At 55.7% G+C, this 25873-nt stretch overlaps 1 protein-coding gene across 1 annotated transcript in view; it reads left to right on the top strand.

The window, feature by feature from the left end:
- The window catches only part of TMEM132E (transmembrane protein 132E), a 230842-nt gene that overhangs the window by 189509 nt on the left and 15460 nt on the right, over nt 1-25873 (top strand). Inside the window, exons 3-5 of the mRNA XM_074974672.1 lie at nt 1620-1760; nt 16088-16280; nt 18314-18457. Of these exons, the coding sequence (XP_074830773.1) occupies nt 1620-1760; nt 16088-16280; nt 18314-18457 (478 nt within the window). The remainder of the gene's footprint in view (nt 1-1619; nt 1761-16087; nt 16281-18313; nt 18458-25873) is intronic.

Genomic DNA, 25873 nt, shown 5'->3' with positions numbered 1-25873 from the left:
CCCGATGCGAAAGAGATGGGAAAGGGAGCACCATCCCCACCAGCTAAATTCTCAATGCACCCTCCTAATAACATCACCCCAAGCCACCGTGCCGCTGCGGGCTTCCCGGGGCCCATCGGCACAGCCGCTCTCTTGCTGGGAGTTCACTGATCTGGGTTTCGTTCGCTCGGTTCCCGTCCTGTCAGGGCCCCGCGGGAGGGGAGGGACGGCGAGGGGAACAGACTAGGAATCTCCTTGGAAGCACAGCAGAGGCCGGGGGATTGAGCTGCAGAGGGAGCTGCCTTCTCTGCCCGTTGGTAGTGGGACAGCGCCCCTTTCTCCCAGGTCTGTGCTGGTGAAAGTCTCTCCGGCATCCCACAGGCAATGAGCTGGGGTCGGGGGTCCTTGATCCAGGTCCCAGCAGGCCACAGAACCGCTCACCGCCGCTGGCTGTAATTGGCAGTCAGGGACCCCCGAATCCCTCCGCGGGCCTCTGTATTGCAGTCCCACCGAGGGAGGGTGGCTAGGGGAGGATGGGCCCGGGGCTGGTGGAGGGCGGGGCAGGGAGTCTGCTTTGCCGCTGACTGCCCTGGACCTGCGCGGTGCGTCCGAAGGAGGGAGGCGTCCCCCAGGGCTTGCCTGGAAATAAACCTTGGTGCACGCAGCCCCGTTTGCCGGGGCAGCCCTACAATAACAACGTAAGGAGTGTCCCGCAGCGAGGGCTGTAGCCTGGCCCTCGAGAGACCCCTGTCCTTTCCCAGGCTCCCCGTGTGCCCTGGGGTATGACCACACTCTGGGAGCACATGGTGCCATATCCTCACAACTGAGAGCTGCAGACACCACTGCTGCGAACATCGCCCGTCCCCAGGCTGGGACCTTGGGCCCGTTGCTTCCACACACGCAGAACTCGCCTGCTTGAATTCAAGGAGACCTTTTCTAGCTGGTAGCAGCAGTAAGTCTGTTATCCGTTGTGTGGGCCAGTCTCTCCCTTTCACACCAACACAGTCAGGACACACCCTGCCCAGACCCATAGGCAGCATCCTTCACCCCTGCACCACCGCCGTGCACTGAACTATCGCTCCGGACTGCCCCCTAGCCTGCCTCGGCCCCCGGGCACCACACGCACACGCAAAGCCGGGCCAGCGCAGACATTCTCTAGCTCGACTACAAGATACGGGCTGGATGCAGGAATCACTGGGTGAGGTTCTCTGTCCGGGGTGATGCAACGGGTCAGACTAGCTGAAATAAGCCCCTGCAAAGCTGAGTAATACAGTATTAACCACCTTCAGTCACTGCCAGGCTGGGCGAGATTTGGCCTGGCTTTCATAGCCCCTGAATAACACCTCTCTCACACTAACCTCGAAACGCAGTATCACCTCCGTCTGCCAGTGGGGAAACTGAGGCAGAGAACGCCTCTTTCCTGAGTTCCAGTCCGGTGGCCTACCTCTAACCCTAATGGCTACTAGCTGCCCCCAGCTGAATACTGGCCAGCAGCCGCAACATTGTCCGCTGCGCTCCCTGGGGGAGGGACAGTGCTCTGGGACACGATGGCCCTCCCCCCCGGTGCCGTTCCCGCCGTGTGTGGCCGCTGGCAGGCAGCCGTGCGGACGTGAGCCTTGCTCTCCTCTCCGGCTCTGCAGGGTGAAGGCCAAGAAGGGCGTCAACCTCGTCACCACCAAATCCAGGAACCTCCAGTGGCTGGTGAACTCTGAGCTGCTGATGGGCGGGAAGCACTCCACAGCCACTGTCGACGTGGCCAAGATAGACGGCGCGCTGCCTAGGTAAGCGCTTCACCGCTCCCCCTTCTCTTTCTCAGCGTCAGGGTCTGACCGAGCCACGGCGTCGGGAGGGAATTTCCCCCTGCTCGGGTTGGCAAGGATGGGTTCTTTGCCTTCCTCAACAGTTTGGGGCGCGGGTCGTCTGCTGGGATCCTCTGGACACGTCTCACCTAGTCAGCTCCCTGCCGCGGCATTGGTGTCCCTCGTTCCCTCGCGTTCTCTGCCTGCGGCACACCGTGCCTTAGTCTCCAGGGGGCTGCATTTGGGCTCCACGCAGGTTTACAAGAGATCTGCTGGCCCCTTCCGACCTCAGACTCCATGACTCGCTCGCTGCGGTGCCCCTCTGAGGGGCCTGACCGTGGCGGTCTGTATCCGTCCGCTGCGACACGGCCCTTGGCACTGGCTGGCTAGGCCCATTCTGCATCCAGGAGCATTGCAGGGGTGGGGGCAGCATTTGTGGCTCATTGCAGGGGGGGAAGAGAAGCAGGGTCTCGTCTTGCCCTGCGGCAGCCCCCAAAGTGGTTGGCCTTGAAGAAAGACCTGTCCCCACCTCCTAGGCCAAGGGCTCTGGAGGGGTGTTGCATTAATTTAGATGGACTAAATGGGCCACAGATGTTACCGTAACCCAGACACTGTCAAGCGTTACACCAGGTCTGGGGTGTGGCGTCCAGACAGCTTGGCCTGCTCTGACCCATGGCGAACACACCATGAAACAGCCTCGGAACCGGTTCTTAAAGATCCAGAGAAGAAGGAAAAGCAGCGAAAGCCTTGGCAGTGGGAAGCGTTCCATCAGGCTTTTCATTGTCACCTCATCCCTTGGTCCCCTCCCCTTCAGCGGGAGAGAGCGTTAGAAGGGAAAAGCCCCTTGTCTGATCATCTGGTCAATGGTGTTGAAGCTGGTGACAGTTGTCCTCGCGGGGAAAGGGAAGAAGCGAGCTGAGCTGGGCTGGAGCTGCTGTTACAGCCCGATCCTGTTTCATCTCGGGGCAGCTGGGATTCAGCTAGAGCTGGTCGGGGTGCTGCTGTCATCTGGGTCCCTCTGTCTGGCCTGTGCTGGCCGGGCCATGCCCCTAGATTAGAGCAAAGAGGGTTCAGGGTCCCAGGACGTGGGGGGCCTGGCAGCCATAATGCTGAAGCTCTCTCCAGTAGCCTCTGTCTGTTCTTCTCCCTGTTCCTTGCTCCCCACGTCTCTTTCTTTTGGAGCCCAAGAAGGGTGTGATGGGCAGAATAGCCCAGCCCCTTGTTGCTTTGTCACCCAATTAGGCCTGATGTCTGACACACTAGATTTGGGTCATTAATTTCCAGTTCCACATCCCCTGCTTGTCATCAGCGTAAGTTCAACACTCCGTGGACCACAACGTGGCCTTTTCGGTTCAGACTAGCCCGGTTTCTCTTCGGCACGTTTCCCCATCAGCGTTTGCTGTCGCAGGTTGTGATGACATTTTAGAAACTTTTGCTCACTTCTTACACTTAAACTCCCCATTAGCATGACTGTGTCGGCCCTGTTATCCCCACAGAGGCACGGGGAGGGGGTACCCAGGTTCCCCAGGCCCAGGGCTGCTCCGCTCTGTGCCTCGTAACGCCCGGCTGCCCCTCACCAGATGCACCAGCACTCTAGGGTCCACAGAGGGGCAGGGGGCGAGGAGACCTGCCCCCGGGCCCCTGGGAATGCAGTGGCCCAGTCTGGCTGCCTCCCTCCTGCATGCAGAGCCGTTCCATGGAAAGATCACAGGGGTCAGTAAAAAACACCCGCGCTGGCCCCTTGGCATCAGCTGGGGGCTCCCCTGCCCCAGACCTGCCTGCGTTGCATTAGCTACCAGGCCACTGGTTGAGCTTTCCACTGTCAGGCCACTGACATCCAGCTGCCAACACGTCTGGCTGGCTGCCATGGAGGGGATCCTTCCAGGAAACACCCTCTCTCCATGCTGGGAGCTTGGAGCGTTTGGATGCTGAGTTTTTTTGGGGCAATAGGAGAACTTCAGGGCCCACATGTGCTCGGGATCTGGGTTGGGCTTTTTAAATCATAATCCCGGCGTGGGGTTCCCTGTCTCACCTCCCCCGCGCAGCTCACATTTCTCCCAGGAGAGCCCTGTCTCTCTGCCTAGCCGCACATACCCCCAGCTGTCCATCCGTCCCCTGACGAGACCCACCAAAGCTCATCTCCTGCCAGCGGCACCGTGTGAGCAGTGACACCTGGAGGTCACCCTCGAACACACCCGCACCCTGCATCTCTTATCCCCCACTCCGAGGAGGGAGGGCATCCATCCCCGGTGAGTGGGGTCTCCTTGCAGCAGGCTTCCCCTTTAAAATTTGGCATGTGCCTGTACCTTGCCGGCTGCCCTCCTTCCCTGAACATACTGCCCAGAGCTGCACGCAATGCGCACGTGCAGGGCCTTGCACGGACGCCGATCGCCCGGCCTGCACGTGTTGGAGCTGATAGACTTGCCCTTCTGATCGAATGCATCTGTGCAGCATGTTAGCCCACAGGAGAGCTCATTATCTCTGCACAACAGACCTGAGCAGAGCTCCTCGCGCTCGCATCCAGGCAGCGGCCCCGCTCCGGTCTGCACGGGGCTCACAGGCAGCCACGCTTGACGGGCCACCTGGGGAACCCTGCCCTCCCCAGGTATACTCCCATCCCCTTCCCCAAATTCCACTCCATCCCCCTGCTCTCCAGCTGGCTGGCCTGGGAGCTCAGCAGAGCCGGGAGGGGATGGAGAGGCTTTGCTATTCACTGGGACCCTCTGCCCAGTGCACTGTGCTTAAGTGGGGTCCCAGTGCGGGGCTGGCTCTTTAAGCACGTGGGCATTTGGTGACTCCATCAGGGATCTGTGCCCTGGGCCTAGGACCCACCTGGCCTACTCCAGCAGGGATCCATCCCCAGGCCTCTCACGTCTCTTGCTGACAAGCTGATAATTGGGGAAGGAGAAGAGGCTGCCTTCCCCCTAAACAGCTCCGATCCCCAAAGCAGCCACATGAGTCTCCAGGACACAGGGATGATGGGGGCAGGTTGCCTGCCCAGTGAGATCTTATCTGGGCACCACACGCTCCCCTAGATAGCCGGGCAGATCCCACTCAGGGGATTAGCCTGGCCAGCTCTGGTGGCCTGTCTCCCACGGTGCTGCCAAGGACGGTGTGAGAAACCCCATAGCCTAGAGGTGTGCAATAACCGGCCCTATAGGGAAGCATCTCCGAAACCATAGGCAGCTATGCCCTGGCAGCTGGGATAGCACTGATGGTGGGTTGTGCAGTGGCAAAGCTGTTGGTTCCCAGGAAGAGGCTCTCCGGCCCACGTGGGCATGGGGCCAGCTTGGAGGCAGAGTCCATCAGGGGTTGGGATCCTCTGGCTGGTTTAACAGGGCCGGGGCAGAGTTTCTGGACGGAGCACTGATCACGGACGCTGCCCCTTCGCGCCTGTGTCTGGGGAGACGACAAGCCGGGGCTGTTGCTTTGTGCCGTATGGGAATGCATGGAGCGGGATGGCCGTGGGGAGCCCCGCGCCCAGTGAGACCCAGCTGGGGCCTGCAGAATGGCAGTGCGCCAGGAGACGATCCAACGGGAACCCCAGCAGGCTCTGTTAAAACCCTCCCGTTGAACTCGCTTAGTTCGTAGGGGCCTCTGCTTCTACGGGCAGCTCCTTAGCCCGGGAATTAGAAGCCCCAAGAGGCAATAGGTTGCTCTAGGTGCTAGCTAGAGGCACTAGAGATACAGGGGCCCAGGGGTCCAGGTTACAGGAGTGTGGGGCAGGTGGGGGTTGGGAGCTGGAGTTTCCTGCTCCTTTGAGAGCATCCATTCTGCGAGATTAACCCTTTGTGCCATGCAGCAATCACAAACACCTGCAGCAGGGGAACAGCCAGGGATCGGGGCCTGCTCAGGGATTGCTCCTTCGTGCCTCTCATCTGTGCGGCTGGGTTCTCGCAAAGCTAACGCCGAGGACTAATGGCATTGCTCAACCCAATCCCGGGCCTGCCCTCTACCAATTGACGTGGTGTGTAAGTGGGCACAGGCTGGCCTCCCGGGGCCCTGGCCCAGATCCCCGGCTGGGAGGTGTTGCTACCCCACTGTGCAAGCGTGACAATGCTCTCGGGTGGCGGAGGCGGCCCCAGCTAGGGACAAGCCACTCTCCAGAGTCATGCTGAGCTGCATGAAAGTGACTCTACCGGCCTGTCCGCAGGGCGCCTGGTGATCTGCAGCTCGCCTGGGCAGGGGGCTTCATGGAGAAGAGAATGACTTTTGGGTGTATCCCCGATAACAGGCGTGGAGCCAGAGTTCACGTGCATGGTGGCAGGGATCTTGGGGCTGTCCTTAAAGGTATCTCAGGGTGGTGGGAATTCTGGGATCCATGTCTCCTGGAGTTCCACAGGCACTTTCCTCCATGCGGCCAGTGGAGTTTCTTCTGTCCCGATGCAGGAAAGCCAAGACTCTTCCTGCTAATCAGAGCCTGGTCCAGGATTCACTGGAGCAGCTGGACTAGATGGAGCCCTTCTCTGATTTGTGTCTTCCTTTGCCACCTGTCTCTTCGGTGCCGATTTAGCTGGGGTCACGTTTGTGGAGGATGATGCCAGAACGGGAGGAGCTGGAAGCTGGCTGCATGGTGAGCTGGGAAGATCAGAGTGTCCCAGGGAGACTTGGATTTGGCAAATGCAAAGCCCTGCGCCCCTTTGGGAGTGAAGGAGGAGCTGCCACCACTTGGCACAGACCCTGGATCATTTAGCTGCGTGAGGAGGATGGCGCTTGTCCTTGTTGTCTGTTCTGAATTAATTCCAGGGAGCCAGGCCTAGAACCTTGATCCAATCAAGGGCACTCTGACAACACCCCTCCCAGCCTCAAGGAGCCAAGGGAAGCCAGAGGTGGCTATCCAAGGGCTAATTCTCTTCAGCTCGCCCGGTGGGAATGCCTGATAAGTGTTTGGTGTGAGGGAGTTTTTAATTGAAAGAACAGCTTGTGAATTCCTTGAGGAAAGACAAGTCCAGATGCTCAGGAGAGATTCCTCAGCCTTGAAGGGGGACTGAAAGCTAAGCTGGAAATAGAGGTAGACTTAGATGTAGGCACTGGACACCCCTTATGCCCAGTCTGGGGGAGCTATTGACCACCATCATTGGTTTTAATCTGCCGTAGTTAATAATCCAATGGCACTTCACAGTTTGCTAAAAGAAACCCTAGAATGTGCATTTCTGATGAGGTTTACTTGCAGTATATTAATCAGCCACTAGATGGCTCTGTGATGTAGAGTTCCAGGATCTGGTCCCTGGGAAACAAAGGCAACCAAGCTGGAACTCAAGTTGTGTGGAAGCATGTTTATTTGCACCTGTAGCTGCTGTCGATTTCTTTAGTAAACACCTCCTGCTTAGGAAGATCTGTGTCCCTCCATCCCATGATGGTACCAGATACTTAAGCACCCTGAGATTTCCATAGTAAATCAGGAAGTGATGGAGGATTTCACAGGGTGGGAAAGAAAGAATATCATTGTTACCATTACTTATTTATTAAATATCATTAATATAGCAAGTCACACTCACACAGCTCCTTACAGACATCAGTTAACATAAGAGCCCGGCTTCTAGGAGGTTACTGATCCAGCTAACTTAGCAACAGTTAAATCAGTTGTGATTTATGTTCAGAAATAAATAATTATTAATTGTCACGATTAGTTAATTAATCAACTAATGTGTGCAGCGGTAGCTCCTGGGGGCCCCAATCAAGGTCTCATTGTGCTAGGTGCTCTGCATAAACATAAAAGGAGACAGTCTCATCGCTGGAGAGCTTAAAATCTAGTTAAGAAAAATTGACTAAAACTGATTGCCGTAGGAATGTCCACTTCAGCAGTTCACCTCTAAGCCCATGGGGCAGGATGGGCTTGGACACAGGGAAATGCAGCAGAAGTGAACGAAGAAAGGGAGCGGGAACGGGCGCCTCATTGAGTTTGAAGCATTAGATAATTCAATACACACATCTGCATTCGAGACCCAAGTGAGTGTGCAGCTGCCCTTGTATGGGTGTTAACCTTTTCAGCAGGGGGCTCTGTAGAGCACACTAAACGAACACGCCATCCTCTCAAGCAGCTGATGCTAAGCAGTGTCAGACACAGGACGCTGGGCTAGGTGGACCCCTGGTCTGATCCGGTGTGGCTGTTCCTGTTCTGTTCTTGTTTATGTGGGAGTAAATCCAGAGTCACTCCCATTGACTTCAGCAGCCAGAGCTGGTGGAACCATTTACATGATCAATTTCACATTATCCACCTAATTAATGATTCAGCTACAATATGGTGGGTTTGTAACATGCTGCTAAAATGTGTTATGCGTCCTCTTTCAGTGGCCCGTCTACGGAAAGGGTTACAACCTACTACTGCAACTAGCTAAAAGAGTTATTGTATTCCTTCAGCTCACGTGCTTGTGCTTTTGGAGCTGCAGATCTTTGATTCAAACCCTGCTGACAACCCATGGGAGTGAGGATGTGGGGACAGTTTCATTATTTGCCCAGCTACGTAAGCTGGGTGAGTTGCTCAAGGCTGTTTGCAAACACACACAGTTCTGGGCATTTTTTCAAATGCGCTGTTGACAAATAATCTTTTTTTTTTCCAGTCTTCACCGATCTGGAACCTAACCAGGAGCCCAGTTATGAGCAGCAAGCCCGCACCTGTCCATTAGGCCTGCTAGTGCCCGGGAAAGGTGATGAGGTCCCTAATTTGGTTCCTGAACCTCAGTGATGTGTTCACATGTGTATAACGTGGATTCATTGAAAAATGTCCAGATTGCAGTGCTTTGCATTGCACTGTGAGTGGGTTGGGGGCAGAGATCCCTGTGGCTGGGGAGGGATAGGACAGGGAAAGAGGGGATGTCTGGAGGCTAAGCGAGGGGAGGGGGACAGCCTGATCACCCTAGGATTATCTGTTTCTGGGCCCATTCCAGCCCACCTGGGTCCCTCAGCCTGATCCTGAACATGACTACAGCTGCTCCAGCATCTCTGAATCCCACTCTCACTCCCCACACAGCCCCGAGTGTGCAGGAGCACGGAGGCAGAGCCCCCAAAATACTTCAGTTGAGTATTGTGCTTCCCAGCTTCCACCACCCTTGTGTTGCACTGCCTATGGATCCGACTAATGAGTGAGAGGTTTGGATTGTTGGGAATGAAGATTCCTCTTGTTTGGTGCAATTTGTGGAAAACTTCAATCCAAAGGAAAGGAGCAATGGCAGGACTCAGCAGCTAATGGCAACAAAGAGCATAGAGACCCAATCACATAGCAGCACAGGGACCCCGGGTGCAAAGAGAGTGGACATAGCATAGTGCATTGATCCTAATAAAAGATCCTGACCCTCAATATCCTGGGCCTACAGGGAGCGCTCAGCATCTTGCAGGTTCAGGCCCGGACACTTTACTGGAATTGATCAAAACATGGAATTTTCATCCCGTGGGAAACTTCAGAATATCAGAATGTTTTCTGACATCGAGACAAAGCACAGAAATATCAAAATGTCTCGTGGAATGGAAACCGCTAAAAAATGTCTATGGGCAATGTGTACATGAAATGGGACTCCCATGATGCACCACAGGAGCTCAGCCACAGGGAGAGATCACAATGCATCATGGGAGATGTAGTCTAGGGCATGCTGGGGTCATGAGGGATGTGGAACTGCAACTCCCATGAGGCACAGTGACAGCTCAGCCATGAGCCAGATCATGGTGCATCATGGGAAGTGTAGTCCTTTTGGGGAGCAGAGCCCATAGAGGACACTGGGGACTGAGATGCCTGGAACTACAGCTCCCATGAGGCACCACAGAAGCCGAGACAGGCATAGATTTATTATTGATCTGAAATTAAATGTTTCATTTTGATTTCAGCGAAACCCCATTTTCCAACAGGAAAACACTGAGCAGGAAATTCATTGACCAGCCCTGCTGTCTATTCCTATAGCAGCCGGGGGGCCCATTGTACCAGGCACTGCACAAACCCACAGTGAGAGACAGTCCCTCCCCTGGTGAGCTCACAGTCTAGCTGGACAAGGCTGCAGCTGCATAGCCCCGCTTCCTCAGCTCCCACAGCAGCCATGGGTTCTGGTGTAGGACAGATCCCAGGAAGCCGGGTCTTTAGCCCCCTTTCACAGCTCCAGCTCACACACAGCAGCTACTCAGAGAGCCCAGGCGCCGGCCATAGGGTGTGAATTGGCTCAGTCCCACTAATTTTAATAAAGCATCGTCAATTCACAGTAGCTGGGGAGCTGACCCCTGGTACCTCAGGGCATGCACGTCATGTGGGTTACAGAAGATGTGAGGACATCAGGATGCCACCAGCAGGTCTAGCCTGGCATTGCACGTACTCCCTACAGAGGCTGGTTCCCCACTTGCACCGTATGTAACCGGCTGCAGCTGTTAAATGCTACCAAGTCCAGATGGCACTCGCTATGCATGGGTGTCAAGGGCTATTCAGGGTGCTGGCAGGAAAGGATCAGATCCAAAAGACACAAGACCCTGTCTAAGCAGATTGCACCAAACCATTGGTTCTAGAGAGACATTGGTTTTTACCAGTGTTACCATCTCCTGAGGTAGCCTTTGTACAGCGCTTTGACGATTGTGAGAATGAAATCGCCCCCCCCCCCCGTCCCACAGCTCATCTTGTCCTTACCAAAATGAACCGATCCGGTGTTTCCAGAATGAATGTTTGTGGAATCTCCATTCTGGGGGACCATTCAACCTTTTCAACTTTTCCTCCGATTTAGAACAAAAACAGATTTTGAAATGACAGGATTTCTCATGGGGCAGATGGTCCATGACCCCCTCACACACATACACTTTGCCTCAACTCTGATTGGAACTTACCAGCTCCTGGGAAGCTCTGTAGGGCAGGGCAGATCCCCTGAGCTCTGCCACCCGGTCAGCACCCCAGGGACTGAAACCTTTGCAGCTCCTCCCTCCTCTGAAAATTGAGCCTGCCTTTGGCTGCCTTGAGATGCGGGGAGTGGGGGCTGACACTCAGCTCTCAACCTTAGCTGGCTGGGGGAGCGTTCACCATGCTAAATCCTGATCATCTTCCTCTCCCCGCTGCTTGGGGCTGGGATTCCCAGGGCACGAACCTGCCTTCCTTCTGTTTCCCTGAGTGCAGATGTTAGCAGCTGGAGCAGTGCAGGGTTATGAAAGCAGCACCCGCTTACATGGAAGTCCCTAGATCCCAGAGGGTGAGTGGCTCTTTATCTGGGAGCTAGGGAGGTTTTATGGCAGTAATATTTTCTTTTAATGAGATGAAGGGCTGGCCAAGGGAAGGAGAGATGCTGACGGGCTTCCCAACCCCCACCCCCCACCCCCACATGCAGATTAAAATGAGCCTTGAAAGGTTAGAGACGGAAGATGAATTTAAAGTGATTACAATCACCTTTTAGGAAAACAACTTGATCAAATATGAATGTAATGGAAAGTATAAATGACTTAAGCCCGTTTTCCCCTCAGCATAAAAGGGTTTAATGGTTCTTGGCATTTGAAGCCAGTGTAGGATTGAGTTCAAAGGTTTCTCCCTGCAGAGGGCGCTGCAGGGAGCAGAGTAGGAGCAGTTACTCCAGTCCCAACTTGTCCCAGCAGGGGGTGCTGTGGGGAGTGGGGGAGTCATGCTGGCTGTTGCGGGGAGCACCTGGTTATTCCGGTCCCAAGCTGTCCCAGAAGGAGACGCTGTAGGGAATGGGACACAGCACTGTGGGGTCGCTCCCAGTTATTCCTGTCCCAGCCTCTCTGCGGGCAATGGGACAGGAACTCTGTGAGGAGACGCGCCTTCGGGACGGGATTTCGCACAATGGCAAACTTCGGCAAAGGAGTGTTGAACTCTGCCAGTCACGTACCGAAAAGACTGCACCAGGCTGGGTGAGAGCACAGGGCCAGGTGCCAGGGAGTCATGGATTGCAAGATGATAGGCGTCTCTGGGAGCTGAGAGTAGAAGGCTCACTCCCATATTTTTTCTCCTTTTGTTCATTATATATTTATAGGAGTGAAACTGGCCATGTAAAACATCCCCAGATCAATGGTGCATTCTCAATAAGTGTTACACAATGAGAAATCAATTGCTCATCAGCTGCAGCCCACTCAGACCTTAGGTGTTAATTATTTCTCTAGGAAAGGGACAATGCCAGGTCAAAAATCATATGGATATATAAAAATACAGATCAGCCTGGCTTAGCTTATAAATGATCCCTTAGATTGTTAACGCTGAAAGCATTTCCAAAATCTCCCTGACTTTTTCCCCAGGTCAGCGCTTTGAATCTGGTTTCCATTTCTCTCAATGGGCAGTGAGAGTCATTTTCATTTTTGAGCGTAGTCAGCATCACTTCCTGATTCTAGGGACAAACCTCTGGTGCAAAAGTGGAGTCCACAAATGCTTGGTCCGCATCACCCTTGTGCCCTCTGCAAGCCCCGTGGCCAAATGCAATGATTGTGGAGACAGGTAAGAAACGGCGTGGCAGAGCTATCCAAAGTAATGAATGGTGTAAGGAAGGGAAATCCAGAACTTGTGATTGCCCTGGCTCATAACACAAAGACGGGGACATTCAGTGGAAAGAAGGAGATGTAATAGGGATAAAAGGAAATGCTTTTAAATACAATTAGCCTGTGGAACTCATGGCCACAATAAGTAGTGCTGAAGCCAGGAGCTTAGCAGGTTTCAAAAGAGGATTGGACATTTATATGGATGGTGAGAATATCCAGATTACAGAAAGGGTTAAAACTCAGCAGTTTGGGAGGGATATAAACCCTCCTACTTCACGGCTTGAGCCAGTGTCTAACCAATGGGGCTGGTAGAATAGGTTTTGTCTGAGGCAGGTTATCCCCGAACTGCCTCCTTTGGGGTGACTTGCGTTTGCCCTGCGACAGCTGGGACTGGCCGTGGATGGAGACAGGCTGTTAGACTGGCTACGTCCAGTATAGCAATGTCTTGGTCACAGACGTGTATTGCAATCTACACACATTGTGGCTTGGATTCGGCTCCCCCATCCACTGGTGCAAACTAGGATTCACACACAGAGGGCCATGCTTGCAGAGATGTCGGCTTTCAGGTGCTATTCCTCTAGAGCCTGTTTCCAGGATCACCAGTGGCCCTGATTGTCCTGCGAGGTTTCCCAAGCAGGAGCAGCAGCGGGGTGTGTGCGTGCCCTGACCGCTCCTCTTACCCCTGGCTCTTTTGTACCACATCGGGTTTGAGAGTCCCCGCTCCCACGATTGCCATGGGCGGGCATGGCTTCAGAGCCAGCGTCTGCTGCCATGTGTCTGCTTTGTGCCATGCATGGGGGGTTGGGGGCTGCAGTGATTTACGAGGGGGCTATTCCATAGGGGAGGGGTGTGTGGATCACGTGTGATGTCTCCAGCACCCCTTTGATTTCACTCGTGCACTGCTGGCTTGCTCTGCACTCAGCGCTTGGCTCGCCCAGACCTCCAGATGTGTGAGACGTTAATGCCGGTCCCCTGGAGAGCCTGGGGCCAAAGCAAATGTCTCCTGGCTACAGTAGGGTGACCAGACAGCAAGTGTGAAAAATCGGGACGGGGGTGGGGGGTAATTGTAGCCTATATAAGATAAAGCCCCAAATATCAGGACTGTCCCTATAAAATGGGGACATCTGGTCACCCTAGGCTAGAGTCAGCACCGAAAACATTTGGGATGCGGAGAATAGCGTTTCCGGCCAGAAGGGATCATTGCATCATGTGGCGTGACCTCCTGGTCTGTTGCTCTGTATTTGTACAGCACCGAGCACAATGGGGTCCTGGCTCAGGGCTGGGGCTTCCAGGTGCTGAGTTCATACATATGATAACCCGTCAGCATTGTCACAGCTACGTTCAAGGCCCGCAAATGTCGCCCGCTACCCCCATGTTGAGCCCGGTGACGCTCATTAGCCCAAAGCATTTCAGGCCTCATGAGACTGAGCTGGGGTGTGCCACAGGTGGGGACTGCGTGGCACTGAGGGGCACCAATGCCCGAGCCCCTGCAGCGGCAGGGAATTGACTAGCTGAGACGTGTCCACGTGGCACCTGATCTGCGCAGCAAACAGGCTTTTCCCACGGCGAGGAGAGCTCCGGGACGGTGCCAGGGCTGCGCGGCAGGGACCCCGGGGGCAGAGAGGTTTGTAATGCGATGCTGACAGGCACTGACAGCCGGCAGCCCACTTACTAATAGCCTCCTGCAGTTCCTTCCAGACTGCTCAGGTCAGGCCGGGGAACCGGGCATCGGATGGTGACAGCTCCAGGGCGTCTCGTGTTGGGCCGGGGGAGTGGGGCATGACGGGCACTCACTTGTTTCTACGCAGCAGGGACCCAGCCAGAGCTGGAGACGCTGGTGCCGGGTAAAGGTGGGCACTGGGCCTGGCACTGAAGGGCTGGGAACATGAGAGCTGCCTGGTGGGTTGCAGGCTGGCATCCTGTTACTCGTGCGCTGGGCTGAGGGTGCTGGGCTAGCACCCAGGTTAGTGTAACCCAAATGGGACACTGAGCCTGGCGCTGGGCAATCTGTTACCCGTGCCCTCCTGGATAGATCCATCTCCATCCTGAGCCTGGCCGTGGGACCCCAGTGGTGCCCTGCTGTGGGTCTCTGAGCAGAGGGGGGCATTTCGTTTGGAATGGCCCCGCGGATGGCTCCTCAGTGCCCCACCCTTGGGTGCAGCATTGCGGACTAGCTTTGGCACGCTGCAGGGAGCCGCCGAAACCGACGATCCGCCCACCAACCCCGGGCGCATCTGACTGAGAGGATTCGGCGAACTTGACCGGATGTCGCTGATTCCAGCTTGGGGCTCTGATCTCTGGGAGCAGCAGCCTCTTCGCTGCGCACGGCCGGTGCTGTGGAGAAGAATGGGAGGGCGGTCGAGCAACGGGAGGCTGGTGTGTAATACCCCTGGAGCAATCCCGCTGGCTCATGGCGTACCTTGGGAGCGAAGAGCAGGAGGCCGCCCCACGGTGGGCAGAACTGCACTGCCGTTAGGGGAAATTGAAGCAGGGAAGAGACCTCTGTTTTAAAAAAAACATATCCGGGCGCAGTTACAGCAAGGAATGTAACTGGCCGAACAGCCCCTTTGGCTTCCATCTATGAATGATTATTCTATGATTCGGTGACACCTCGGAGTCCTGGCTGCAGAGCTCTGCGCCCACGGCCCTTAGAGAGCGGCAACTTCTCTAGCATGGCTCCCCCCTCGTCCTGGAATATTCTGCATTTCCATCCAGTGCTTTGCAAACCACATAGGGGTCCAGGGGAATGCAGCCACCTCTGGGGTGGAGGGCAGCAGCCAAGTGGAATGCCGAGCTGCAGAGTGGGAAGGGCCATGGTACTAGGGGTGTGGAAACCCCATTCTTCTAAAAAAGTTCTGTTGGATCTATAACCTGCCCACAGGATAGGCGGGATTCGAGCGAAAGGCCCACTTATCAGCGGAACAGCCCCCCGGGGCAGATCATTCCATAACTGTCCACTAGGGGGTGGCCCCTTCCTTTGCAGGCCCTGGCCACTGGATGGACTAGTGGCTACGCTTAGGTTCCTCTGACCCTGCTGTGAACAGAAACCAAGTTTGGTAAGCTGGGGAGGGGGCAGTGTTGCCTAGTGGGTACAGTGCGGCCCTGGGACTCAGAAGACCTGGATTCTATTCCCAGCTCTGCTGGGTGATCTTGGGCAAGTGACTTCCCCCTTTCTGTGCCTCAGTGTCTCCAGGGGGATAATGGGATCCATTGATGAAAAAAGCTCTCTGTTATTAAGCACACAGCAAGTTTGGCCATGAAGCCTTCCCCGCGCCAATGCCATCTCACGGCAAGAGGCCTCTCTCCTTATCTGCCGCTCTTTGGCCCTTTGGCTTGACTTTCAGGAGATAAAATGAAATCCCAGGAGCAGCTTAGAGAGGTAAATGCAGCCACGTCCCGAGCCAGACGGTGTCCCCAAGCACAGGGCAGCACCCGGGTCCCTGGCCGGCGAGTCATTCGTTCTCACCGATTGGCTGCCCGCGTGGCAGCTGCACGGTTAATTCCTCCGTCAACTCCCTTGCACGGAGCTAAGACATGAGAGCGGAACCCTTGGAAGTCCCGTTGCTTGGGCCTCCGTAGAGAGTTCAGTAGGGAACCAGAACGGTGCTGTCGGGTAATGGCGAGTTCTCTCCCCGCTGAAGAGTTCGGTCGGGTTGCGCCAAAGAAGATCTTTAGGATTTTCGGGTTCGTCATTCCGTTTCTGGAAGGCCTGATTGGTTTCCTCTCGCTTTATTTCCGTGGGGTTTTTCCACAAGGCTAGGGACAAACCCCCCAGCCCTGGGGTCATGCCATGGGGGCCTGAGTTTCCTCCTGTGTTCCAGCAAGGCCTGGCCGGTGGCTGACCGCGGCTGCCCTCTGTCTCCTCGCAGGGACGGGGACTCCTCCTACGAGATCATGCAGCTGGACTTTGAGATGGAGAATTTCACCAGCCAGTCTGTGACGCGGCGCATCATGTGGCATATCGACTACCGGGGCCGCAACCCGCCGCCCGACCTGGAGAGGGTGGTGACAGAGCTGACGGTCATTCAGAGGGACATCCGCGCCATCGTGCCCCTGGCCATGGTGAGTGAGCTTGGACGGCTCCTCCGCTGCCCCCAGGGCAGGGCTGTGCGGGATTCCAGGTGGCCCCCTGCGTTCCCAATGTGCAGGCACACACCCCGCACCACCACACCCCCCCCAACGGCACGCAAACCAGACCGCTTCCCCCACTCACGCGCTCTAAACCCACGGCACTCACTCACTTTACACCTCTCCTCCTCATATTCTTGCATACACACCCACCTGTACCACACCGCACCTCTTCCCTCCACAATATCCAAGGGGGGACACGCACACAAAGCTAACCACGCACCTTGGCGCGTGCCCCTGTAACACACCCTTGCGCCGCCCCGGTACTGGGCTTGCCTGGTGTGAGCACCCACCCTGGGCTGGGGCAGAGTCTCAGCTGGCCTCTGCCGGCTGCTGGGCCTTGGGCCTGGGCCTGTCACCCACACGCCTCCCCTGGGGCAGTGATGTCTGTTTCCTCGTGGTGCGGGGTGTGAGGCATGTCCAGCCCCCAGCAGCCCCTGAATCCCTGCTCAGAGAAGCTGGGCACAGCCCACCAGGGCCCCTGATCAGTCCCCTTCACTGGTGGGGTGGGGGACACGAGATGGAAGGCTCTCACCCAGCAGCCCAGCACTGCAGGCTGTTCTGTCGGGGCTGTAACCACCCACAGCTGGGGCCGGGGCTGGTGCATGTGGAGCAGACACGCTGAGCCAGCTCTTAGCCATCCCCGTCAGCAAAGACACCTGAGCTCAAGGGGTTGGGCCCCATCTGCTACACTGGTTTCTGATGATGGCCCCATTAATTGATGGGGAAACTGAGGCACAGAGCAGTGACATGTTTCTCTGAAGATCACACATGAGCAGCCAGCGGCAGGGCTGGGAGCAGAACCTAGGAGTCATTATTCCCAGTTCCCTCCTATAACCCCTGTATCACATTCGCTCACAGAACCAGTTGTGGAACCCAGGAGTCCTGACTCCCCGTCCTTTGCTCTAACCCACTAGACAACTCTCCCTCCCAGGGTTAAAAACAAGGAAGGGAGTTTCCAGTTGGTTCGGATCCCTTTTACACCTGTAATCCTATGGGAGCGACTCCAGATTGTCATTGAGATCAAGGTCTGGCCTTGGTATTCCCGTCCAGTTGGGGTCTGAGAGCCCAGCTCCAGCCTGAGCCCAAAGATTTACACGGCAGTTTTATAGCCCTGCAGCCCAAGCCCGAGTCAGCTGACCTGGACCAGCCATGGGTCTTTTATTGCAGTGTAGACGTGCCGCTTCCATGGGTTGTGAAAGTAGCGTGTGGGATCTGCCCGTAGAGTCCTGTCCCTGGTAACTGGGGTAACTGAGTGATGGGGGGCTCTTCTTGCACTTTAAGATCTTAGTTAAAGAAGGTCTGTGCTGGGGTGGGGGGGAGGGGGTGGAAGCTGAGCCGGTGCCCAGAAACTCTCCCGCTCCGTGGAGACCCGCCCATGGGATGAGAGCGAGCCAGCTATCCCTCCATCAAAGACAATCACATCACAGGCTGCCAGGAAGGCAGATTAGATTCCTTGCCGTTTCATTTACTTGAAAGGTTATCTTTGCTGGCTCGCCTCCACCAGCGAGGCCCGGCTATGAAGCAGCCAATTTAATTTCTGTATCGGATTTCCATGTTTGCATAATTAACCGGTTTGCAATTAGACTTGCCCTCCATCCATACTGCTCTTGTTCTTTGAATTTTTTAAGAGCTTGCGAGGCCCCGGTGGTCTCAGAGCGAGGGGATTGAGACGGCATCACGAGGGCAATGACCGTGAGCAGGCAGGACTGCCTTCGACATGGCATTATAAAATAAAGGGGGGCCCAGCGCCCCCAACCCCAGCACAGCCCCAGGTACTGGGTGCAGTGCTGACTCCCAGAGGAGAGCGCCCCCCCACTGAGTCACCTGCAGACACGCACGCACACATTTGGGGCCCATTCCTTGCACCTCGCCGGCTGTAGAGTGCCCCTCTGGAGTGGGGTCTCAGGGCAGGGGAGAGGAAAATGGGGGCTGGACACTAATGCAAAGTCCCCTTTGCCTTCCAGGACACAGAGATCATCAACACAGCCATCCTGACAGGCCGGACGGTGGCCATCCCAGTGAAGGTCATCGCCATAGAGATGACCGGTGTCATCACGGACGTCTCGGCCATGGTCGAGTGCAAGTCCAACAACGAGGACATCATCAAGGTGGGCCTGGCGGGGCAGGGAGGGGGCAAAGATTCCTGGAGCCATCCGCCCTGAGCATTAGCTCAGACTGGCAGGCCCTTCATGCAGCCCCTCCAGCTGTGTGTAGGGCCAACCAGCCCCAGCCCCACCTCGAGGCAGGAGCATGAGGCCAGGCAGGATGGAGGTGAAGGGCTCCCCTGACAATGGCCACACCCCGTCTGATGCTGGGAGAGAACCCACGCTGCCGTGCAGGTCGCCTCCCCATTGCCCTGCCCTGTGAGTTTGCTGCGTTAGGGGGCTCCAGGATCTAAGCTGTCAGGAGAAGGGCTGTCTGGGCCAGATTCTCAGTTGGTGTCAATCAGCGAAGCTCTGTTGACTGCAGGGAGACTGTGCTGATCAACACCCGCCGGGGAACCGGCCCTGTGCCATTAGCTTTTCCAGGCACAAAGGTAACTATAGATTGTGACCCGTGTGTAGCCAGCGCGATGACATCTGCCTGAATCTGCAGACAGCCCAAAACAAGTGCTCAGAGAGGTATGAACTTCATCCGTGCAGTGCAATGGGACGTTCATTCTGAACCCTAACAATGACGTGCCACACAGCAGTATTACAGTTAACCCTTTCATTGATGGTCCTCCTGACGGGAACATCCAGCTCAAGTGCTCGTCTGATTCAGAGGGACGCAGGGGTGGGTATTGAGATGGGGATCAAATTGGGCCTCTGGGTTCTGCCAAGGTTGGCTGGGGTGGAGAAATGATGGATTTAGCCCCTTCCCTCCCCCAGATGGAAAGACATCTCCTCCATCCACAAATATTGATATTCAATTAACCCTAAAGGCCCTACCTCTGAAGGAGGATGGGTCTGGAAATAGACATGGGAGACCGGGACTGCAGAAGCGGTGCTCTGACTGGCTAGCTATCCCCATACACCTCTCTCTCGCAGAGGTTTAACCCAGCAGGATCCATGCATGGGCTGGATTTGCCTGGCCCTGAGATCGGTGTCTCCGCATTGACGCCCCAGTCTCTGGGTGGCTCTAAACGCACACTTGGGGCAAATCCCATCTCCAAGGCCCCCTGGCTCTGAGGCCCACGTGCTCTTTTCAGCTGGCTGCAGGCTCAGGTATTCCAGCAGCCGTGTGGGGACAGCTGCCCCCAGCCGTGCAGTCCTGAGTGCCTGCTCCAGGCTCTCTAATCTGCTCCTGTTTTCTTTGTTTGGTCCCGGCCGCCCTATGTTCCCAGTCAGTCCCATCCGCCCGCTCCTGCTTTGCCGTGACCCCTGCGGCCTCAGAGCACCCGTGGGGGTGAAGGTACCCTCACCAGCCACAGCAGCTCCTGGCTGAACCGAGCGGCATGGCAGGGCGTTCGCAGCCTGTCCCTGTCGTGTGTGTGTGTGTGGTGTGTGTGTCTGCGTGTGTGTGCGCGCTCCCCCCGAGAGCCAGCCTGGCACTCGGCACCTCTGCTGTCACTGAATTCTGTGTGACGGTAACTCTGCGGGATCATTGCCCCGTACCCGCACGGGCAGCCCCTGTGCCCCCTGCCCTGCCCTGTCCTCGGGCTGCTGACCTGCTGCCTCTCGCTTTCATAGCATCCCATCAACAGGGATTGCTGGGTGCCGGGGTCCGCCAGAGCCCACTCACGGGCTCAAAGGCCGGCATGGTGCCCTGGAGGCGCAGGGGGTGTGGAAGGATCGCCCCCTAAATACCCCCTCTGTGCACCCATTGACACACTCACACTAACACACTGTCACGGACACACACATTGCTACTAACACACACTCATCCTAGCACACGGTCACTGACACATCCACACACTCCTACTAACACACATACTCATCCTAAACACACACACACTAACACACCCTGTCACTAACACACAGACACACACATTCCTGCTAACACACACACTCATCCTAATACACACACACACACACATACTAACACAGTCACTGACACCTACGCACACTCCTACTGACACACACTCATCCTAACACACATACTGGCAAACACACACTAACACACTCTGTCACTAACACACACACACTCTGGCTAATGCCTCCCTTTGCACACTTTCCTGTCAGGAAATACACTTGTCCTGCTAACGTGCATATTCCTGCTAACACACACACACTTGTTCTGACACACACTCCTGCTAACACATGTACACACACAAGTTCCTGCTCTCTCATTGTCACACACACGTTCTCACATGGACACACGCTCCTGTTAGGTGACAAACGCCCCAGTATTAGGGGCTTTGTCTTATATATGCAACAAAGTGTCCCCATTTGTTACACTTGCTCTCTGGTCACCCTAACTCCTGCTAACACACACTGCCCTTTGACACGCACTTCACTAACACAGGCACACACATTTCCAGCAAGGCGAACGCACGTCTTCTCACATGCACTCACACACACCCTCATTGGGGCTGGCACAGACAAACACGCCCCCAAACCCACACAAAGTCTGGCTACTTTGCACAGTTAACACACCTGCAGGAATACCCACTGATGCCCACTCTTGGGAGCACAGAGAAACACACTGACCCGCACTCCCACTAAGATACACACACAAACACCTGCTCCCACTAGCGCACGCCCCGAGCCCCACACAAGCGCTGGAAGCGTGGGAACTTTCCTGGAGCAAAGAGCCCGTGGAAATCAAGGGCAGTTTCCCTGCAGTGACGACACCAGAGTTTGTCCCTGAGAGATTTCAGACGAAAGTCCCATCTGGCCCTTACTTGGCCGGAGTCCGCTCCGCTCCCTGCGCTAACTCATCTCTGGGATCTGAGTAGCCAGAGAAGGAGGGACCAACCCCGTCTGCCCCTTTTGTAGCGTAGGTTTCTGGAGCAAATCCCAGACCCATTTCAGGGCAGGTTGCTTTGCTTATGAGCTGAGTGGCTAGCGAGAGTCCGGGCGCTGTTCTTGTGGCTGTTTGTTGCCAGTTTCCTTAGCGGACCAGCAACAAAGGGGACACATGCGGGGCAGGGCAGAACCAAGCTGGACTTTCTCATGTCCTTGTAAATCAAAATAAATAGGTGCAAATACAGTAGTGAGAAGGTACCATGCTGTTTTGCTCTGGTCACCAGTTAAGTCCCCTTGATTACCCCCCTGGTCAGTGTGTACAAGGTACCTGTCTGGGCCTAATCCACCCAGGAGATGCACCTGTCACAGCCCCAGCTAGAGGACTTCTATCTCCAACCACAGCAGCTCATGCTTGTAGCTTTGGAGGCCCCTGGACCACTCCCCGGGAGGGCGGCTGAGCTGGCAGCCATCACAGGCGCACGGTGGAAGATACGTGTGCTCCAGGCTCCGTTCTTGCTCTACTGAGAACCTTTGTAAGATGGCCGAAACCTGGAGTCTGCTGGGCTCCGGCTGGACCCCCCAGAGGGGAGGAGAACCGGGGAAGGAGAGAGGAAAGCAGAAGCCAGAAGGAGGCATGTGGAGCAGGGATTGTGTAGATCGCATTAGTTTCCTGAGGTTTGTAATACTTTGACTCAGTTTCAGTTGCTGATGGCCAGGGAGCTACAGGAGGTTGTGTTAGGGGATCTGGTGGTGGCCCCTTCTGGCCTTAGACTCCATAACTTTCTGGTAGCCCCTGGGCTAACCCACGTGCCTTATGAAGCAAGACCCTGGTGCACCTTCTCCAGCGGCAAAAAGAAGGGCAGGGCTAGGAGAGTCCATTCGAGCACCCGGGAACCTCTATGAATTCGGTTTCACTTGACTGTAACATCACTTCTGAATGCAAGTGCAGACCCTCAGAGCGCGGAGGGAGCCAGAAGGCCAGGCAGATGGGTTATGACCATCCTGGGGCCGTTTATTCCAACCAACTCATCTTGCTGACAGATTTCTCACTGCGTGGCTGTAATTAGTAACCAGGCGAGCTAAATCAAGAGCCCGGGCCCCTCCAGAGCGCAGGGGCGGTCACTCTCCCTCAGTCATGCAGCCTCTCCTTGGCACCCTTCTGGGCATGTGAAATGCCACGGCTTCACAGTTTGATTGGTGCCACCGCAGGGTCAAGGTGCTGGAGCCTTGGGCTCTGGCGTGGGGTTTCCTGGCTTCTCCTGGAACTGTCCTCTCTGGTCCTTCTGCCGGCAAATTGATTAGGACCCAGGCTCCCAGGATTTCCTGTAGCACTTGTTAGTCTAAGCTCACTGGCTCCCCCTCCTGAGTGGGGCTCCCATGTTTGCTCCACTTCCAGTGTTGGTCCCCCTGCAGCTTTGATCATGATGCCCAGGGGACACCGCAGAAGGGGGGCTTTTGACTTTGAGCCCAGTTGCTTAAGGGGCCGTGGAATAGGCTGACCCAGCAAGAAGCGTCACTGCTTGGACACAGACAGAGGCGCCGCCGTGGCATGAGAAGGCAGCTGCATGCACCTTTGGAGGCCAGTGCTGCAGAGCCATGGGGCCTTTCCTCTGCTGCCAGGCCCCATTGATCAGTGGGGTCAACGGGAGTGACTGACCTCACCTGGGTGCCAATGCTGGGGAGTTCTGCCCCTTGTCTGTGTCCTGATCATGGAGAGGCCTGGCAAAGGGAAGTCAGGCACCTAACTCCCTTGGGCTGTGATACAAAACCCACTCTAAAGACGACCCAGTTGCCCTCCCACCTCAGCGTTCCCCCTCCAGCCTCCCAGCCACCAGTCCTGATCCAGGCCATACTGAGTCTCATCCAGCCCCTGAGAATGCCAGTAAGGTCGGCGGGCAGGGCAAGCAGTGCCCGCTGCACACGGCACGTTCTCCTGGAGAACCCCGGCGCTCAGTGCAGTTTGATGCTGGTGCCGCGGGGTCCTGCCCGCACCGAGGGCTGGACTGAGGCCCACCAAACTCATTTCACGCCAGGGCCACGGTAGAGCTGCGAGCTGGTTGGACCTGAACCGCATTCCTCTCCTGTGTATTTGATTTCAAGACTTGCCGGGGAGAGAGCGTCACCATCTCAGGGGAGGCACGGGAGTAGTCCAGTGTCTAATGTACTGGCGGTCGGAAGCAGCTGTAACTACAGCTTATCAAGCCAGTTATTACTGATAAGGCAAAATATTGTTACTTTGAAATGGAAACGGCAAGTTCTCATTAGCGGCTTCACTTCCAGATCAGAGGCTCGAGTGAGCCAGCTCACGCTGACACTCCAAATTGCACAACTTCTCCACCGCATGGCCAAGGCTCTGTACTTGTGCTTCTCGGGCTCCCGAGAGCTGGCCCTGGGGCTTGCAGAGCCAGCAGCCTCCCAGGCACTGAAGGGAGAGAGGGGCAGGTGGGGCGGGGGGCTGGCGACTGCGCCTTGCTTTGCACTCGCTAAACGGGGGCGAGCACCAAAACCTGCATAGTGCCTTTTAGGCCTGATGGCCGTGAATGGGGCATGGGGAGAGGTACAAGGAAGGGAAGGTCGAGAATAGATAGAAGGAATAAGGGGGAATAGATGACAAAGATGCTATCTCAATGCCAGCTGTCAGTCTGTCTGTCTATCTATCCAGCCCCATAAACCCCATCTATCTATCTATCTATCTATCTATCTATCTATCTATCTATCTATCTATCCCAAGACACCCCCTCTATCTTTCTATCTATCCCCAGACACCCCCTCTATCTATCTATCTATCTATCTATCCCCAGACACTCCCTCCATCTAATCTATCTATCTATCTATCTATCTATCTATCTATCTATCTATCCCCATACACCCCCTCTATCTATCTATCTATCCCCTGCCCCCTCTTTCTAGCTCTTGGCATTATACCACTGCCAGGCAGCATGCTCACCACCATGGTGTGTTTGGGGGGAGACGGACGTTGCTCGAGGGGCAGGGGATCAATGTTAGCACCTCCTTCATGCTGCAGGATTCCCAGAGTACTTCCCAAGCGCCACGCACGGAGCCCCGCTGACATGCAGCCACCTCTGGGGTGCAGCGCTCTAGTGGTGTGGGAGGCAGCCACAAAGCACATGACGGAGTTGTAGGCCAGGCTGCGTGTGCAGAAAGTGCCAGGGGTCAGGCGGGTGGCCTCAGTTTTGGGTGGGTAACGCTGGTGCTGGGAATCCTGCACTTGCATTTGAATGGCAGGAGCCAGTGGAGCTATGCCTGATTTACCCCAGGTGGAGATTTGCCCCATGGAGTTCCATGGGGCTATGGTGATTTACCCCAGTTGGGGATCTGGCCCATGGGGCTATGGTGATTTATCCCAGTGGGGATCTGGCCCATGGAGCTGTGGTGATTTACCCCAGTTGGGGGTCTGGCCCATGGGACTATGGTGATTTACCCCAGTTGGGGGTCTGGCCCATGGAGCTGTGGTGATTTACCCCAGCTGGGGATCAGGCCCATGGGGCTATGGTGATTTACCCCAGCTGGGGGTCTGGCCCCATAAAGCTATAGTGATTTACCCCCAGCTGGGGATCTGGCCCATGGGGCTATGGTGATTTACCTCAGTCAAGATTCGTGGCAGAATTGTTACCCTGGTCTCCCAGAAGGGGGGCTAAGTGAGTCCCTCAGGGTTGCGCAGGGAGTCGTGGCAGAGGCAGGCATGGAGCTGGCCAGCTCCCAGGCAAGTACTGCAACGACTGGGCCAATCTCCCTTCCTGGCTCCGAGGCAGCTCCCAGGCCCGGATGCTGCCTAGCTTGTTCCCTGGGCCCCCAGAGCAGCCAGACTCTGCAGTCCGTGTGCTCCAGCCCCACGCTGTCGCCTCAGCTCACACCAAGCGAGTCTGGGGAACAGGGCGTGACAGACGCGATCGGAGAATGTTTACCCGAGTCCCAGAATAAAGCTCTCGTCTGCGCGACTTACAGCCCCACCCTCTCTAATTTACTGAGACCTGGTTTCTGCAGCGTGATAAAACACAGTAGCAATAATACACTTCAGGATGGACTCCAAGACACTTAAACTGGTTAATGAGCTGCCTTCCTGCTCATAAATTAATTTACCCACTGTCCCTGCACCCAGGGGGAGCGGACACATGCACGCGGCAGCGGACTGCGATGAATAATGGATCGCGCAAACCTCCGGCCCCACAAACTTTGCCTTATGCTTTCCATGAGGCGTCTCCTGGCAATCTCTGGCTGAGTGATTTTTTGTTTGTGGCTGAGATTTGTTCCACAGGAGCTTTCAGTTAAGTGGAGAGATTGGGGAGTACGAATACGGTGTCAGGGCTATAAACCTGCTACATAAATCACAGATTACAGAGCGGAATCTGCTATCTGTTCCTGTAAATAATTGAACATTCAGATGAGGTGGGGAGCTGAGCATGGCCGCCACTGCTGTGTACACAGAGAGGGTACAGCGATATTACACCCAAAAAGGGGGCATTACAAAAACACTAAGGCTGCAAAGTGTTCAACCTTAATTCAGCCCCCATGGGCATATGGATTATGATCGAGTCTTTAATGCCATGATCGCAGCCAACTTCTTTCCCCGGGCCCCCTGCCTCATTCAGTGCACAGGACCTGCTCTTGGGACCG

Source organism: Natator depressus, chromosome 17 (assembly GCF_965152275.1).
Source record: "Natator depressus isolate rNatDep1 chromosome 17, rNatDep2.hap1, whole genome shotgun sequence".
Classification (NCBI taxonomy): domain Eukaryota; kingdom Metazoa; phylum Chordata; order Testudines; family Cheloniidae; genus Natator; species Natator depressus.
The sequence above is the reverse complement of the archived record's forward strand: the minus strand, read 5'-3'. Positions and strand labels throughout refer to the sequence as shown.